Below are 17,631 nucleotides of genomic sequence, written 5' to 3'. Positions count from 1 at the left end.
TCGATGTTGGTGCCTGGGCTGGGGGCCTCGCCCGGTTTGGGTCCTGCGGTGTGGGCGTGGATCCTCGTCTTCGGGGGGCTCCCTAGTCACTTCTCCCGCCTGGGGCGGTCCCTTCCCCCCTGGGAAGCCCCTCCCAGCACCTGTGAGTCAGGGCTGAGGCGATGACTGCGGCGGAGTCCCGTGCTGACGCTGGTCACTGGGGCCGGTGCCCAGAGCTGCTCTCACCAGGGCCTGGCCTGGGTTTCCAGAGCCTTCTAGAAAGCGGACCTGCCTCTCTGGTCTGCCTGCCTGGAGGGGGCGCAGAGTTGGGAGCTGGCAGTGCTCGGGCTCCCCCAGTGGTCGTGAGCCCCGAGTTTCTGTGGAGGAGGACGTCTTCCTTCCCCTCCATCCACCCGGAGCTTGTGGGGAGAGGGCCCGGAACCTCACTCTCTGGAACCCTAGGCCTCTGGGGGCCCCAAGTGCACGAGAGTCGAGACTTTAGGAACGCTCCTCAGCGTCTCAGTGCTGTGTTCTGATTTCCTCGGCAAGATGGCCCCTCTGGCCTGGCCAGGGCCCACGCCAGGCTGGATGCCGTGGGTGGACCCTGGCATTCCAGCCATGCCTCCGCTGCTTCTGGAAGAGCCCTTTTATGTCCGTTGTGGTCATGTGTCCATTCGAGTGCTGCCGTCCTGGGAAGTGGCTCCTCCAAACCAGGACCGGTCCGCCCGGAGCAGCGTGTCGGGGGCTTGTGTGCTGACGGCGGGCGGCTGTCCGCGGTTGTCTCTGCCTGTTGGCTGGCTGCGTTGCCGTGTGCGCTGAGTCTCCCGGAGCACAGGTGGGGCAGGTGGCGTTTAGGGGAGGCACGCCGGACTCTGACCTGGCTCTGGGCATCTCTTGTCTGCCCTTGGGTGACCTTGCGGAGCTTCCTAGTGACGGCTTTCCTTGAAGGGAACCCCAGCTGCTCCAGACCTGCTCTGTCCCCTGTGGTCCCACCGGCTTCGGCTGTATCCTCCCTGTTTGATTCCTCCGAGGTGCTGTGTCCGCGGTTTCTGCTGGGGCAGCAGGCCCTGGGCAGCCATCCAGTCTGGTGAAGTTCTCCCGAGCCTTGTGGGCTCCTGCTGGTCGGTGCTCACCCGCCTTTCGTTTTCTCCCAGGACGCGGCCTCTTCCCTGCCGCTGGCCGGAGCCCCGGGTGCTCGTTGGTGAAGACGGGCCCACCATGTTCTATGGGACCCACTTCATCATGTCCCCACCCACCAAGAGCAAGCTGAAGCGGCAGGGCCAGCTGCTGTCCAGTGTGCTGTCCCGGACCCTGAGCTACAAGTACCGCGACCTGGACACCCCCTACTCAGGCCTGGGTGCCAGCGATGACCCAGCCGAGCTGTCCACGCAGCTCTCGGCCCCCGGGGTCCTGAAGGTGTTTGGGGACAGCGTGTGCTCAGGCACCCACTACAAGAGTGTCCTGGCCACCGGCACGTCCAGCGCCCGGGAGCTGGTGAGGGAGGCCCTGGAGCGCTACGCACTGAGCCCTGAGCGTGCCGCCCAGTTCGTGCTGTGCGATGTGGTGGGCCAGGCTGGCGGTGGCGGACATGCGTGGCAGGCTCAGGGCTTCCGGGTGTTCGGCGACAACGAGAAGCCCCTCCTGATCCAGGAGTTATGGAAGCCCCGAGAAGGCTTGTCCCGGAGGTTTGAGCTGCGGAAGAGGTCGGAGGTGGAGGAGCTGGCCGCCAAGGACGTGGACACCATGACGGCAGGTGAGGCAGTAAAGGTGGGGGTTCAGGGGACGCGGGGTGTCTGGAGGGGGACAGACGGAGGGGCCTGTCGACACGGCGGGCGCCTGCTGGTGCCGACTCATGCCACCTTGTGGAGTCGTGGGGCAGGGAGGACCTCGGCCCGCGCAGGCGGCAGACGTACAGAAAGGCCCTCAGCGTCTGAGGCTCCCGGGGCCTCTTGGACAGGGGGCTGCGTGCTGCTGGAGGAAGGGGTCTCAGCTGTGCTGCACGAGGGAACGCGCTGGAGCTCGGGGCCTGGGCCGGAGGAGGCCCGGCCTGGAGGCGGTGGGTCACTGCCGCGGGCTCGCTGGGGCAGCCCGGGCCCTGAGGGGGCCGCAACCTCTGGGGTCGGCAGGGCTGCTGCTTTGTGTCTGGCTGTTATTCACTTGGTGGAAAGAAGCTGGTTATCTTAATGCTAAGTGCCATAAAAAATATATGTTTTTTTCAAATGCCAAAAGACTCTTAAACATATCTCGGGTCGTATTCGACTTCTTCGTTTCTTATGAAAATGGTGGCTTTATGTGAGCAAATGGAGTGGTCTCATGTGGCTCAGAGCAGAGGTCATTCTGTGGCCTTGGGAGACCCATCACTTGGTCTGTGGGGTCAGGGGGCTGGAGCCCTCGCTGACGTCCTGTGTGTGTCTCCAGGTGTGTTGAACGTGCGTGTGCTCTGGTCCTCCTCTGGTGCGGAGCCTGCCTTGCATGCTCAGGGTGTGGGGACAAGGGTGTGGCAGGCGGATTGATGGCCTGCGGCCTGCCAGGGCTGCCACGGGTGGTGGTGGGCGGCAGCGGAGCCCGCTACCCCTTCTGGCCTCAGTCTTGTGATCTGGAGGTTGGGTGCTCGCCTCTCAGGGGCCCCAGGGTGCAGGGGTATGTGCAGAGTTCCCGACTGTGACTGTCTGGGGTTTGTTCTGTGAGTTCACAGCGGAAGTGGACCTGTGATGGGCTTGGGGTCCCTCTGACAGGGCCAGGTGTGTCATCACGATGTTTTGCAGATTTGCAGGCACCTGGGAGAATGAGAAGCTGCCCAATGAGTAACTGATGTTACTGGGTTGTTTCTTTTATTGTTTTTTAAAAAAATTAATTTTATCGAAGTAGAGTTGATTTACAGTGTTGTATTAATTTCGATGTTATTGTTTCTAATTCTCATCAGACCAGCGCCCCAAACGCCCCCCCACAGGCCTGGCTGCAGGCTGTGGATTCCGTGCCGGCCCTGCCCTGCTGCTCCCGAGGCCCCGGCTCCTTGCCCGCCTCGCTCTAGAAGGCCTGGAAGGGGCCGCGTCACGTCACATGGGTGGAGGGGTGGGTGTTCGGCTCACGGTCACCGTGTTGCCCAGCGTTTCATCTGCTGGACGGAGAGCAGAGAGTATGTGGGCTGGGCCGGCCCCGCCGGTTCTGCGGGTCCCGGGTGGGCCCTGGGGGGCCGCTCTGTGTTATGGGGTGACCGCTTGAGCGGAGGGGGAGCAGGGCAGCCACGGGGCCGGATGCCATCTGGGGGCGCAGGGCTTTGTCTCCTGTTCCGTGACACTATTTAGACCTGTTCCTTTTACACTGTTGAGGCAGGAGAAGGCGCCCAGCCTATTCAGTCTGGGGATGCTTTTCAGAGAAGGAGTCTATTGACCTGGGTGGGGTTTCACTGACACACTTATTTGGGCTGGAAGCGGGTTGTGTTACCTGCCCGGAGCAGGCTTCCTGGGCCCCAGGGAGTTGGCCTTTCTGGCCAGCCTCCGACTTGGGCGTGGCCTGGGTGCCCTGTGCCTCCTGGCTGGACCATCCCCCCAGCCAGTGACCATGCTGCAGAGCGAGCACCAAGGACCCTGCAGGAGGCCCGCCCCATCCAGCCCTGCTCCACGGTGCACGGGTGGTGGAGCTTCACCAGAGCCCAGGGCCCCTGTGTCAGGTGTCTGGGGATCCTGGTGATACCCAGCTGTGTGCACACGCTCGCACGTGTGAACTCTCAGTCTGCACTGTTCTCCCGTGTAGAGTCCGCTGCAGCCCCTGGGTCCCCAGGTTCCCCTCACCTCCTAGTGCACCCGGGGTCCGGGGCCCCCGCCTCCTCGTTATGGCGGGGCCTGCAGAGAGACTGAAGAGTGAGGTGTTGCTGTCGAGGGGTGGTCGGTGAGCCCCTCTGGCTGCTCCTCCCTGGCGGCCTCTGCTGCTGTTCCTAATGCTAGCGTCTCCAGAGAAGGGGCGCCCCACCTCCTGGGTGGCCCGTGATGAGCCCCGAGATGCTGTAGGTGCTCTGAGTGACCCGAGTGTCGCCGAAGGCTGTGAGGCGGTGTGGGCTGTGGTGGGCACCCAGACACCAGATTCCCTGCCTCCTTCCCTGAGGTTGGGTGACGGTGTCTCTAGCCCCTGGGAGTGGATGGTCCACCTCGTCGGGAGAAGGTTGCGAGAGGAATGGACTGCCTGTGTGGACATGTGGGCATGTGGACACGTGCGCGTGGACATGTGCGGATGTGAACGAGCGCCCGCCTCCCTAGGTGTCAGGTTACTCAACAGTCACGAGGATAGTGGTTTTCCTACTTGGTCCTCACGTCAGAAGAGCGCCTGTGTGGGGCTCACTGGTTGTGCCAGTTTCAGGTTAAAAGCCCCCTCGTGCATCCTGGAGGCTCCAGGAGCCCCCAGGGCATCCTTGGGTGACCGGGACGCCCCTCCTGGCCAGGCGGTGAAAGGGGCTGTCCGAGGGCGCTGGAGGAAGACCCCACACGGCTCTCCGGGACCGTCCGGCCGTCATTACGCACCCGTAGTGTGTGTTTGGGCAGCGCTGGCGCGTGTTTTCCATAAATACTGCCTTTTCCCAGCTGCCAGCCTGCCCACGATTTCCAGAGGATGGCAGCCCCGTGTGGCGCGGGCAGGGGCCAGAGCTGCTCCCGCCTGTTCCCAGAGGCTGGCATCCAGGGCTCATGCCCCACGGAGAGGGCTCTGGGCCCGTCCCCTGGAAAAAAGCGGCAGTCACTTCTGCTGACCCCTTCTGCTGACCCCGGGGAGGGGTGCGGGCCATGTGGTTTTCATCAGTGGCGAGGGAAGGCGAGAGCATGGGGTTGTTTTGTGTCCCGGATCGGAGGTGAGCTTGTGAGCTGGGTTCTCACTCCAGCCCCGGGCACTCCGTGCCGGCAGGTCTCTGCTGTGGGGCTGCCCTGGGCCCAGTAGGATGCTTAGCTCCGTCCCAGCCTCGCCCCCCAGTCATGACAACCGCAGATGTGTCTGGGCCTGGCTGGGTGGCCAGGGGGCAAGTTCGCCCTCGAGTGGGAACCACTGGTTTGGACGCGGTGGCCTCGACGAGGCAGGAACTCAGCCTGCCGGCCGCGCCTGCACCTCCTGCAGGTGCCCGAGGCCGTGTGTCCTGGGCCCTCAGCCGGGCTGGGCATTGGGGCCCCGCCTGAGGGACTGGGGTGCCTTCCTTGTGGCCTGCCTGGCTTTGTTCCCGTCTGGGAGGCAGGGCCTCCTTGGCTCTGGGCGCCCTCTTCGGAGGGAGGCAAGCTGAGAGGGTTTCTAAAGCTGCCGTGTCGTGAGGTTCTCTCTGCAGGGACGTCTCTGCATCAGCCCTGGGCTTGTCCCCATCGTCCTGCAGTGTCTGTGTGGTCTGGCACACAGCAGGTGCTCCTTAAATCCCTGCTTAAGGGTTGATGCAAACTAGAAGGGCGAGCTCCTCTGTAGGTCTGGGCTTCAAGGCGCACCTCAGGCTGCAGGGCTGGGTCTGGTTTTCTCTGAGGGGTGTGGGCGGTGGGGTGGCCTGCAGGGGCTTGGGTGCCCACCAGCATGGACTGGGGCTCGAGTGAGGAGGAACGCGCTGCTCTGGCATCGACCACGGGGCCTGCCGGCCTCCCGTCTCCTCTGAGGCCGGCTGGAGGGGCTGGCGGGGGCGGGCCTGTCCTCTGAGCAGCCGACTGGGCGTGTGTTTGCTGTCCCCCCCCCGTCCACGGAGGGGTGGGCAGGCCTGAGCCCGGACTAAACTGGGGTGTCCAGGCGTCTGGTGAGGCCGCTGCTGTCTCAGCAGCTGTGTGCTGTGAATTCCGTCCCGCACCCCCAGCTTCTCGGTGCTGTTTGCTTTTGACTTTTTTTCCTCCTGCCACGAATCTGACGTTTCATAACTTGTCTCTCAGGATGAAGGAGGTGATCTGGATTCTCTTCTCTCTCACTGAAGAGCAGCTATCTCTTGAGTCTTGAACAAGACTCCCCTTGAGCCTGTTCTCAGCGACAGTCACTGTGGGAAAACTTGAGTTTACGTGTGGGTAAAAGCAAGACGACGGCCAACTTTCCCCATCAGTCTAAAACTAGAAAATCAACTGAGCCTAGAAGACGTCTTTGAGGATCTGTATTATTTATTTGTGGCCGTGCTGGGTCGCTGCTGCTGTGTGTGGAAGGGGGCTACTCTGTTGCGGCGCACGGGCTGCTCACTGCGGTGGCTTCTCGCTGCAGAGCACAGGCTCCCGGGCACACGGGTCAGGATTGCAGGCTCAGGAGTCGCGGCTCTCGGGCTCTAGGGTGCGGGCTTGGTAGTTAAGGCACACCGGCTTAGTTGCTCCGAGGAATGTGGTGTCTTCACAGACTACAGATCAGATCCATGTCCCCTGCATTGGCAGGTAGATTCTTATCCATTGTACCACGAGGGAAGGCTGTTCTTGAGGATGTTTAATTCAAAGAGAACATAAAGGTGGCCAGCTGCTAACACGCCAGTTCCATCCTTCATTCACTGCTTAGATTAAAACCGGTACAGCCTTTAGTGTCACACTGAGGCGGGCTGTTGCAAGGAAGCCTAGAAGCCCTGTCTCCCGAGCCCGATGTACCCCCCGGGGCCTGGCTGGCAGCACCTTCCCCCGCCGCCCCTGGAGACTTCAGGCCACGTCATCTAAGGAGCCTTCGAAGGCTTACCGCTTAACACACAAGACACGGGACGATCCGATCTGGTGCAGAATGTTTGAAAGACACAAAACATATGAGGAGTTGGCTAAAGTATGGCTAGGGACAGTGCAGGGAAGAAAAAGTGAAGTTGGATCCTCACTCCAAATAGTTTAAAAACCCCCACATCAGAGATAAAGTTATAGAGCTAAAATAAAGATTTCATAAATAAGGCTTCAATTCAGTCACTCAGTTGTGTCTGACTCTTTGCGACCCCATGGACTGCAGCACGCCAGGCCTCCCTGTCCATCACCAACTCCTGGAGCTTGTTCAAACTCATGTCCATCGAGTCGGTGATGCCATCCAACCATTTCATCCTCTGTCGTCTCCTTCTCCTCCTGCCTTCAATCTTTCCCAGCATCAGGGTGTTTTCCAATGAGTCAGTTCTTCTCATCAGGTGGCCAAAGTATTGGAGTTTCAGCTTCAGCATCAGTCCCTTCAATGAATATTCAGGGCTGATCTCCTTCAGAATGGACTGGTTGGATCTCCTTGCAGTCCATGGGACTCTCAAGAGTCTTCTCCAACACCACAGTTCAAAAGTGTCAATTCTTCAGTGCTCAGCTTTCTTTATAGGACACAAACCATGGGGGAAAGGCAGATAAATCTGAGTATATTGAAGTTTAAGCTTTCTTTCCACCTACAGACATTATATACTATGTAAGGTGTGATAAGATACAACATTTAGTTCTATTTGTGGTGCTGCGTGGAAATCCAGCTCTTTTTTGTGGCATTGCTTTTGCTTGAGGCATGGTTTCCACCACTTGCTTTTATACTCCATGATCCATTCTCCTAATCATGGGCACTCAGGCTGCATCCTATTCTTCCTGCTACAGACCGTGGCACAATGACCCTCTCCAGGGCCTGTGCCAAGTCCCCTGGGGGTCACTACTAGGGAACGGCGCTTCTGGATTACTGTGGGACAGCAGCTTCTGCAGACAGGCTGCCTGCTTTCTTGTATAGCCGTTCCGTATCCTTAAGCATTGAGTATGAGCCCCCGCCCCATGGAAATCTTCCCGGAAACAGGTTAAAATCAGAAGGTGCTGCAGGGTGGCAGGATGCTGGAGTCATGCGGCCAGAGAGATGCCCTGTACCGGCGGGCGTGAGCGGCTGTGAACTGAGTCGTGAGATGATTTTCCTGAGTCAGAGTGTAACTTTGAAAGGGTCCCTTGGCCTAAACAAAACTCAAGAGATGGGCCTTCTGGATATTGATTAGCCAGTGATTTGAAGGTGAAGGAATTTTCCTTTTCAGATACTTACTTGGCTGTGCCAGGTCTCAGTTGCAGCAGTGGCATCTTTAGTCACGGCATGCGAGCTCTTAGATGTGGCCCGTGGGATCTAGTTCCCTTACTGGGGATCAAATCCAGGCCTCCTGCTTTAGGAGTGTGGAGTCTTAGCCACTGGACTAAGCGAAGTCCTAAAAGATTTGTCTTTGTTACGCTCATTCATTTATTTGTCAGCAAATATTTCTTGAGTGTTACTATGTTAGGTACTTGACTAGGTACTGGATAAACAGCATTTAACAAACAGATCATGTTCTTATGGAGCTAAGAGTCTGCAGTGGGAAATAAAAGATGATTTGAAAAACACAGAATGACGACTTCTGTGTGCTATAAAAGAAGAGTGTGGGTGCTAATTTAGCAGGGAGGTTAGGGATGTTCTGAGATGAAATTCAAGCCAGTCTCAAAATTGACAACACTAAGAAGGTGAAGAGGAGTGGACAGTAGGTGGGGCAGGAAGAACCTTCTGGGCCAAGGGAACAGCACTGTGCGGAGACCCAGGGATGAGTTGTTGCTGGTGTTCAGTCGCTCAGTCGTGTCTGAGTCTGCGACCCTATGGACTACAGCATGCCAGGCTTCCCTGTCCTTCACTATCTCCCAGAGTTGAGTCAGTGATACCATCCAACCATCTCATCCTCTGTCACCCTCTTCTCCTACCTTCAATCTTCCCTAGCATCAGGGTCTTTTCCAGTGAGTTGGCTGCTCGCATCAGGTGGCCAAAGTATTGGAGCTTCAACATCAGTCCTTCCAATGAATATTAGGGGTTGATTTCCTTTAGGATTGACTGGTTTGGTCTCCTTGCAGTCCAAGGGACTCTCAAGAGTGTTTTTCAGCACCACAGTTTGAAAATGTCAATTCTTTGACACTCAGCCTTCTTTATGGTCCAACTCACATCCATACATGACTACTGGAAAAATCATAGCTTTGACTAGACGGACCTTTGTTGGCAAAGTGATGTGTCTGCTTTTTAACATCTGAGAGAATGAGACAAATGTGAGTTGCCAAAAGGCAAGGCAGCCAGAGGGCGGGGCAGGCCGTGAGAGGTGAAGCTGGAGAGATGGTAGGGGGTGTTAGGGAGTTTGGATTTTAGACTAAGTTTAATGGGAGGCCACTTAAGGGGTTAAAGACTACTGTGGCTACTGGGTAGAGAATACTTTGAAAAGTCAGTAATAGATTAATTACTTTATTGTAGGAGTCTAGGTGAAAGTTGATGGTAGCTTAGACTGCTACTGCTAAGTCACTTCAGTCGTGTCCAACTCTATGCGACCCCATAGATGGCAGCCCACCAGGCTCCCCCGTCCCTGGGATTCTCCAGGCAAGAATACTGGAGTGGGTTGCCATTTCCTTCTCCAGTGCATGAAAGTGAAAAGTGAAAGTGAAGTTGCTCAGTCCTGTCTGACCCTCAGCAACCCCATGGACTGCAGCTACCAGGCTTCTCCATCCATGGGATTTTCCAGGCAAGAGTACTGGAGTGGGGTGCCATTTCCTTCTCCATAGCTTGGACTAGAGTTATGAAAAAGCAGGTAGAAGGTGATGAATGGCAAATATATTCTGGAGGTAGAATCATCAATATTTGTAAATGTACTGGACGTCAAAGATGAGAAAGAGGTGTCAAGAATGACGCCCAGATTTCTGATAACAGCAGCTGTGTAGATGGAGGTGCCATTTACCAAAGTGGTGACTTCCCAGAGAGAACAGGTTGTGGAGGGAAGAGTAAGAGTTCTCTGTAGACTGTGTCCAGTTTGAGACATCCAAGTGGAGGTGTCAGGAAGGAAGTCAGATGATGTGGATCTGGAGCTTAGAAGAGAGCAGGTTATAAAAACTTAAGCTGTGAAAATTGATAGATGACCTAGGTAATAAATACATGTACAGTGAGAAGAGTCAAGGGCCTAACAAGGAAACTGGGAGAGCTCCAACTTTAGAGGAAAAGTAATGAAGGAGCAAATGAGACTGAGGGGAGACCAGAGATGTACAAGACAACACAGCGTGTGACGCCGCGGAGGCCAGTGTGAGTCTACTCCATTGTGCGTCTACTCCAGTGTGCGTCTACTCCAGTGTGCGTCTACTCCAGTGTGAGTCTACTCCAGGGCCAAAAAGGTGCACACCATTGAAGCCATTGTGTTAAGCAACATGGTGGTCACTAAAGGCCCTCCTGGTAGCTGTGTTGCTAGAACGTTTAGCACGCATACCACGTTGAAATAGGTTGAGAAAGTGGTGCTTATATTTCTGGCAATATGTGGGGTTAATTAGGCTGGAAGATCTTTCTGTATAAAGTATCTGGAAGTGCTGGATGAACTGTAACAATTCTCCTTTTAGATGCATAGCTGAGAACCTCCCCAAATAAAGGAATCCCTAGGGGTGAAGAAAAATGACAAAATGAGGGCCTTAGAATCTGAGCTGATGATGAAGCCACAGTTGCCTTGCAGGTATTTGCCAGTCTTTGTAACCGAGAAACTTAAGTTTAATAGCTATCCAAGAAAGATGTAGGGAGCTGGAACTGAGACCTCATATATATTTGGAAACTATAAAGGTGGACACACTCAATGAAAAGATAAAATAGGAAGAGTTTGCTACCTGGTAAAAGATGACAGAGTTCTCTCTCTTGACCTGGGCTCTGGGTGGGAAAAACTGAATACTTTTTTCCTAGAATTGAAAAGCACTCTTCCTCTCAGGTTTGGAGTTCAGAATTGTACTATTTAAGTGATATGGATAAGAAATTACATTGTACATAATTTGATGATGTACAAGGACATCCGATAGAACAAAGTACTCTTTGGAAGGACATGCTTCCACACAGGTCTCCCAAATCTGGCCAGAGATGAGCTCACAACCCCAAATAACAAGACACATGAAGTGATGCTACTTGAAATGAGTCAGTAGAAAACTGTAGACTCAAATTCTCAAGAACCTGGGAACTGGAACCATTAGTTATAAAATATTGAGTAAGTAGATTTAAACTATTTAATGAAATAAAAGGTAGAAAGAAAACAGGAAAGAACAGAATGTCATCCCAAAAGGCAGGGAGGATTTGGAAAAGAAAAAGATGCTTTTAGTAATAAAAATGCAAGTTTGTAAAGGGACACTTTGGTGATGGCTTAAACAGCAGACTAGATATGACTGAAGAGAACTAGAGAACAAGGTAGGCCCAGCGTCATGCAGACAGAAACGGGCTGAGAGTCACGGGGAGCTGATGGGAAGGTCTGTCATATGTCCCCACGAAGAGGGCCAAGAGAATGGAGCGAGGACATACCCCACGGACGTGCCCGAGAGTCACCCGGGAGCGTGACTCGGCGTTCGCCGCGTGAGATGAACGAGAGGTTCGCCCCTTCTCCCTGGTGGCGATGCCGCAGGACACTTCAGATGGATTTTTACAGCTGTCCAAAGACAAGACCGGCGAGCAGCAGGCTAGCCAGCTGCAGACTCCGCACCGGGAGCCGCAGAAACCAGAGGTCAGCAGATGGGACCCTCGGAGCTGGACAGGACAGGACCGAGATCCTGGAGCTGCGGTCGCGGCTGCCCCGCCACCCAGGTAGCCGACCACGGGGCACGTGACAGAGCAGCTCCCCCACAACGGACCCCGCTGTGCAGGGGTCCTCAAGGACGGGCATGAGGGCAGAGGGCCCCTGAAGGTGCCGCGGGAGACGACGGAGACCCGGCGAGGAGGAAATGGCGAGCGAGCAGATGGATGGTAGGTCTGGGCAAACGTCCCACACGGCTTTGACACCACCGGAGCCGGGGGCGCAGCCCTGCCCGCCCGGACTGGCCAGATGCTGGGGCGGAGCCCCCGGAACTACAGCCCCCATGAGGCTCTGCGCGCGCGCATGCGCCGTGGCAGGCGTGGCGGGCGCGGTGCCTGCCATGCGTGGCGCGCGGCGTGGCGTGCGTGGGCGTTCTAGAACGCAGCGGCGAGGGCCCCGGCGCCATGTTGGGGCCGAGGGGACCGCGGAGAGGCGCTTGAAGCGGCGGGAGCGGAGCGGGAGCGGGTCGGACCTGGGCTGGTAGGAGCCCCGCCCCTCCCGCCTCAGCGGATCATGACCCGGGCGGCGGCCACGGAGGTCGCGGTGGCGGGGGACGCGGCGTGGCGGGGCCAGCGCTAGAGATGATGCCGTTTCCGGTGACCACCCTGGGACCACAGCGGACCCCGCCGCCGCCCAAGCACTACGGCATCTCTTCCCCCATCAGTTTAGCACCCCCCAGGGAGACTGACTGCATACTTACCCAGAAATTAATTGAAACTCTGAAGCCCTTCGGGGTTTTTGAAGAGGAAGAGGAACTGCAGCGCAGGATTTTAATTTTGGAGAAATTAAATAATCTGGTAAAGGAATGGATACGAGAAATCAGTGAAAGCAAGAGTCTTCCACAAGCTGTAATTGAAAATGTTGGAGGGAAAATCTTTACATTTGGTTCTTACAGGTTAGGGGTGCATACGAAAGGTGCAGATATCGATGCGTTGTGCGTGGCACCGAGACACGTTGATCGAAGCGACTTTTTCACCTCCTTCTATGATAAATTGAAACTACATGAAGAAGTAAAGGATTTAAGGGCTGTTGAGGAGGCATTTGTACCAGTTATCAAACTGTGTTTCGATGGGATAGAGATTGATATTTTGTTTGCAAGATTAGCACTGCAGACTATTCCTGAAGATTTGGACCTAAGAGATGACAGTCTGCTTAAAAACTTAGATATAAGATGCATAAGAAGCCTTAATGGTTGCCGGGTAACTGATGAGATTTTACATCTAGTACCAAACATTGACAACTTCAGATTAACTCTGAGAGCCATCAAGCTGTGGGCCAAATGCCACAATATTTATTCCAATATACTAGGTTTCCTCGGTGGTGTTTCCTGGGCGATGCTAGTAGCAAGAACTTGCCAGCTTTATCCAAACGCCATAGCATCAACTCTTGTCCGTAAATTTTTCTTGGTGTTTTCTGAGTGGGAATGGCCGAATCCAGTGCTACTGAAAGAGCCCGAAGAACGGAATCTGAATTTGCCTGTCTGGGACCCAAGAGTAAATCCCAGTGATAGGTACCATCTCATGCCCATAATCACACCAGCATACCCCCAGCAGAACTCCACCTACAACGTGTCTGTTTCAACACGGATGGTCATGATTGAAGAGTTTAAGCAAGGGCTTGCTATCACACATGAGATTTTGCTGAGTAAGGCAGAGTGGTCCAAACTTTTCGAAGCGCCCAGCTTCTTCCAGAAGTACAAGCATTATATTGTGCTTCTGGCAAGTGCGCCAACAGAGAAACAACATCTGGAGTGGGTGGGTTTGGTGGAATCAAAAATCCGAATCCTGGTCGGAAGCTTGGAGAAGAATGAATTTATTACACTGGCTCATGTGAATCCTCAGTCGTTTCCAGCACCCAAGGAGAGTCCTGACAAGGAAGAATTTCGTACAATGTGGGTGATTGGGTTAGTGCTAAAAAAACCAGAAAACTCGGAAGTTCTCAGTATTGACCTCACCTATGATATCCAGTCTTTCACAGACACTGTGTATAGGCAAGCGATAAATAGTAAAATGTTTGAGATGGACATGAAAATTGCTGCAATGCATTTGAAAAGAAAGGAACTTCATCAACTACTGCCTAATCATGTGCTTCAGAAAAAGAAAACGCTTTCGACAGAAGGTGTCAGATTGACAGCCTTGGATGACGGCAGCCTTGACTTGTCTGTCAACGGTGAGAACAGCACGCCTGTGTTGTCACTTCCTGCCGCTTCGAAGACTGGCCCAGTGACTGGCAGCACTCAAGGCAGAAACAGTCCTTCCCCGGCGGCAACGGCAGCATCTGTGACCGGGGTACAGCTTTCTGAAGTTTCCTTGCAGCAAGCAAATCCCAGCGACAGCCCGGGGGGCGCATCCAGCGAAAGCATCCCTCAGACTGCTCCACAGCCAGCTGTTCCTCCAGCACCGAAGCCCATGGTCACCAGAGTCGTTTCCTCAACACGGCTGGTCAGCCATCCACCCAGGCCTTCAGGGAGCGCAGCAACAAGCATAGCTAATCCTATCGTAGGAGTCTAGAGGACATTGTCGCGTCACCAAGAAGAAAGGACCAAGGCAGCCAAAACAGAAGAGGAATGTTCTCAGAGAGAGACCAGTGTGACTCGATTGAAAACTATTCAGACAGCAGCTTTCGTTGGCCTCACGGGGAACATCCACTGCAGACCTTCCCAGCACCCCTGCTCTCCCTGCAGATCCTATTCCTGTTATCAAGAATTCAATAAAACAGATTGAACTGAGAAAAACACCTCGAGGTCCATAAACAGTATCTGCCAACTCAACTTGCTGTCTTCACATGCTAATGGAGGAGAATGAAGGGTACCAGACTAGATACGGTTCCAGATAGGTTTATTAGGTGTATTTGGTGACTTCTCTTATGGGCTAATCTTGATCAGAAGTCCAGGTTAGTATGTGAAGCTGGAAGTACTGTTACTAATGTGTCAGGATACTTACGTGTTAGCCACAGTTATGCTATTTCAAAGGACTCCTGCCCTTTAGGAGGAAAAAGTGAGGAAAAAACCCCTCCAGCTATATTTGTACCCTTGACTGACATCTGGACGGGATTGATGTTGGGTGCATTGTTGGGGGAAGTTTGCAATACAAACTGGTATCAGAATTCCTTATGCTGATGATGCACTTTATGTATATTTTTATTAGAAAGTAGAACTAATTTTAGCCTTTTCAGCTTGATGGATTTCAGTTTTTTCCTGAAGGGTGTTCTTCATTATTAATCTGTGGTGGGTTCCCATTGTGCGGCGAGTGGTGTGCTGTGCTTCACAGGCATCCAGGCCACCTGGCTCAGCCCTGTGAGGTCACCCTTTCAGACGAAGTATCAGCTCTTAGGATATGCGCTTGGCGTTGGAGCAGTAATTAGTAAGTGTTTGGTTTTGATGGGACAGGATCAAGAAAGGAGACACTGGTTTTATCTGTAGAACTGTTTGAGGGTGTGAACAATCAGCGGTCAGACGGCAGATACTGTATGAAGCTAACAAAGCTCCATGTTCTCTTATCCTTAATCATTTGTCTTAAAACCAGGAAAAACTTCCTGTACCCCCCACCCCCACTACCTTCTCTGCTTGTGTGCACAAGGTACGCTTGTATATTGTTTCACAGAAAACGCAGTATGCTCGTGTTTTCTCAACCATGATGTGAAACCAACAGTCCTGTGGCCCCCTGGCTAGTATTGAGTGAAGTTTTACTAAAAGTAATTCCTGTGAAGCATGTTGTCCATCTTGGATGGCCGTTCAGTCTCCACATAAGAGAAGATGTGTATACTCCACAGAATATCTGCTTATGGTAAAGTTAATTTCTAATTTAAACGTGTAAGCAAAAGCATTTTCTCTAGAATTTTAAATCAATTTTTATTTGTAATGACTTACTAAAATTCATTAGTGAAATTTACATGTAGAAACATAAAAAGTTTCTAGCAAGCACTTGACATCTGGTCAGCTTTCTACTCTTATTTATCCTGCAAAAGATTTAAAATACCTTTCTTTAAATTAAAAAAAAAAAAAAAAAAAGACCACTCATAATTAAGCCTCAGAACATTCATGTTGAAAAACAGGAATGCCCGCACTTGTAGGTGAATGAAAACTCAGTCTTATTCTGGACGTAGTAGCAAACCTAACAGGTTTTCCACACAGCCTGGTTCTGATTCTTCCCATCCCCCGACAGTGTTCCTTTTTACCACATGTGCATTTTTCATCTCAAACTGCAGCTTCTTAAACTCTTTCCCCGTCCTTTTGAATAATTTCCCCAAAGTTGGATTCTAGTCGTTTCCGTCGTGGGCTGTGCAGTAATTGAGACTCTGTTCGCCTGACCTCCTGACGCCTAGTACACGGTGTTCCTGCTACCTGTGTGGTCCTCTCCCTTCTGCTACAATAAAATCAGGTGACGTGTGTACAGTACCTGTGTATTTTGAATAGCTGTTGTGTCACTGAAATTGCCAGGCACAAATTAGTCCTGTCGTTTTGTTCACACATTGGGGGAAAATTAGTTTATTAAATGTTTCGTGTAATTGTACTTGTTTTTCCAAGCTGGAAAGTTGGAGCTTTTTAATTCTAGTTTTCATTACCTGAATATCGGACTATTTTTTCATACTGTGTGCGTAGTACCTCATGACTGGAGTTTGCTTTGTTTTATAGTATCTGTACTCCTTGTATTTTTCAAGCGCTATTTTGAAAAGAGATGATGTATTTCTCCATTAAAAAAAAAAAAACACAATAAAAATAAACGAGAAAGAAGGAAGCAGAGGGATTTAAACCTGAGGATAACAGTTCAGCTGTTCTTACAGTGCTCCAGCAGGGAGAGACGCTGATGAACCTGTCCACTTTATTTGAAGTCTAGAGTTCATGTTACAGCGTTAGGGAGAAGCCTGAAAAGATTAACACTTCATTTCAAGCATGCTGACCCCACAGCCAGACTAGGGCCTTAAGCAGCAGCAGTGAACACATGGCCTCTGGCTTTCCTTCTGAGCCAGCCTGAGCAGAAGCAGCTTGGCCCCTGCCCGCCTGCCCAGGCTCCTGTACGGGATGCTGCGGCGGGGAGGGGTCTGGTGGTGAGGAAGAGCTGGAGTGGGTGCCGGCAGAGGGGCGCCCCAGGTGGCGGGGCAGGGGGCACCGACCGTGCCAGCCCTGCTTCTGAACAGGTGGCTCCAGCCAGCAGTGGGGAGGGGACCCAGAGCCACGGCCTGCGCCTTCCAGCCCCAGTAGTGGCCTCTGGAGAGCTTTCTGTATTGAAGCGGACAAAAATAGTGTTTTAGAAAAGTCTTAAAGTTCCAAAAGAATTTTCTTCACTAAAAAAAATTTCTGAGAGCATCTTACTTTGTCCTAAAAGCAATAAACCACTTTCTTTTGGGGGAAAATGGTTAAAAAAATAGAGTTAAAAAATTCCTAATTCAAAAGAGGGTAGGGGACTTCGCTGGTGACCCAGTGATTACACCTCAGCACTTCTAAGGCAGGGGCGAGCGTTCCATCCATGGTCAGGGAACAGAGAGCCCACGTGCCGGCCGAGCTGCCCAGTGCAAGTCTATCAGAGGAAGTCAGGAACGAGGCGGGTGGGAAGCACAGACCAAAGGTGCAGAAGGAAAGTACCGTCTAAGATGGGGGAAATGAAGTCAGGTATGTCAGTGTACGTCATAAGTGGGCTAAACGTCCTGACTAACGACGGAGGTTGTCGGAGTCTGTGGAAAAACTGCGTCCAGCTGCTTGCTGCTCTGTTTACGAGCGGCACACCCAGAATGTAAGACATGAGAGGGTGGAAGAAAGGCCAACAAAAAGCGCTTAGAGTGACAATGTCATCCAAACGTTTCAAACTGAAAATAATTACCGGGGGCAGAAGGGACCAGTGCGGCAGGGAGAGGAGAGGAGCTGCAGCAGGAAGGAGCGCGGCTTAGTGTCCACATCTAAGAGCCTCAAGGTAAACGGCCACGGTCTGCCAGAAGCGTCACAGTCGCGGAACGTTTTTACACAGCTCCTTTCATTAACTGATGTGAGGCAGACAAAAAGGAAAAAGTTTTGAACGTACAACAGGAGTTGGCAAACATTTCTTGTAAAGGGCTAGGTGGTGGTGGAATGGTGCTCAGTCGTGTCCAACTCTACGACCCCAGGGACTGCAGCCCACCAGGCTCCTCTGTCCGTGGGACTTTTTAAGCAAGAGTACTGGAGTGGGTAGCAGTTTCCTCTTCGAAGGGATTTT

The 17,631-nt window shown here is 53.1% G+C and overlaps 2 protein-coding genes across 7 annotated transcripts in view; both read left to right on the top strand.

Moving 5' to 3' along the window:
- RADIL (Rap associating with DIL domain) overlaps window positions 1-17,631 on the top strand; it is a 56,957-nt gene that overhangs the window by 3,041 nt on the left and 36,285 nt on the right. For all 6 annotated transcript variants that reach the window (XM_025275527.3, XM_044935793.2, XM_044935795.2 and 3 more), the window contains exon 2: window positions 1,134-1,732. In XM_025275527.3, coding sequence (XP_025131312.3) covers window positions 1,198-1,732 — 535 coding nt within the window. In that variant the 5' untranslated portion in view covers window positions 1,134-1,197. The remainder of the gene's footprint in view (window positions 1-1,133; window positions 1,733-17,631) is intronic.
- PAPOLB (poly(A) polymerase beta) lies at window positions 11,759-15,970 on the top strand. Its single transcript, XM_025275531.3, has one exon. The coding sequence runs from the start codon at window positions 12,028-12,030 to the stop codon at window positions 13,954-13,956; it is 1,929 nt and encodes a 642-aa protein (XP_025131316.2). The 5' UTR covers window positions 11,759-12,027; the 3' UTR covers window positions 13,957-15,970.

This window comes from Bubalus bubalis, chromosome 24 (assembly GCF_019923935.1).
Source record: "Bubalus bubalis isolate 160015118507 breed Murrah chromosome 24, NDDB_SH_1, whole genome shotgun sequence".
Classification (NCBI taxonomy): domain Eukaryota; kingdom Metazoa; phylum Chordata; class Mammalia; order Artiodactyla; family Bovidae; genus Bubalus; species Bubalus bubalis.
Note: the sequence above shows the minus strand (reverse complement) of the source record. Positions and strands in the feature narration are given on the sequence as shown.

Bases quoted from the DNA above. Each gene is read 5' to 3' on its own strand.
- PAPOLB (XM_025275531.3), top strand. From the start codon at position 12,028: ATGATGCCGTTTCCGGTGACCACCCTGGGACCACAGCGGACCCCGCCG.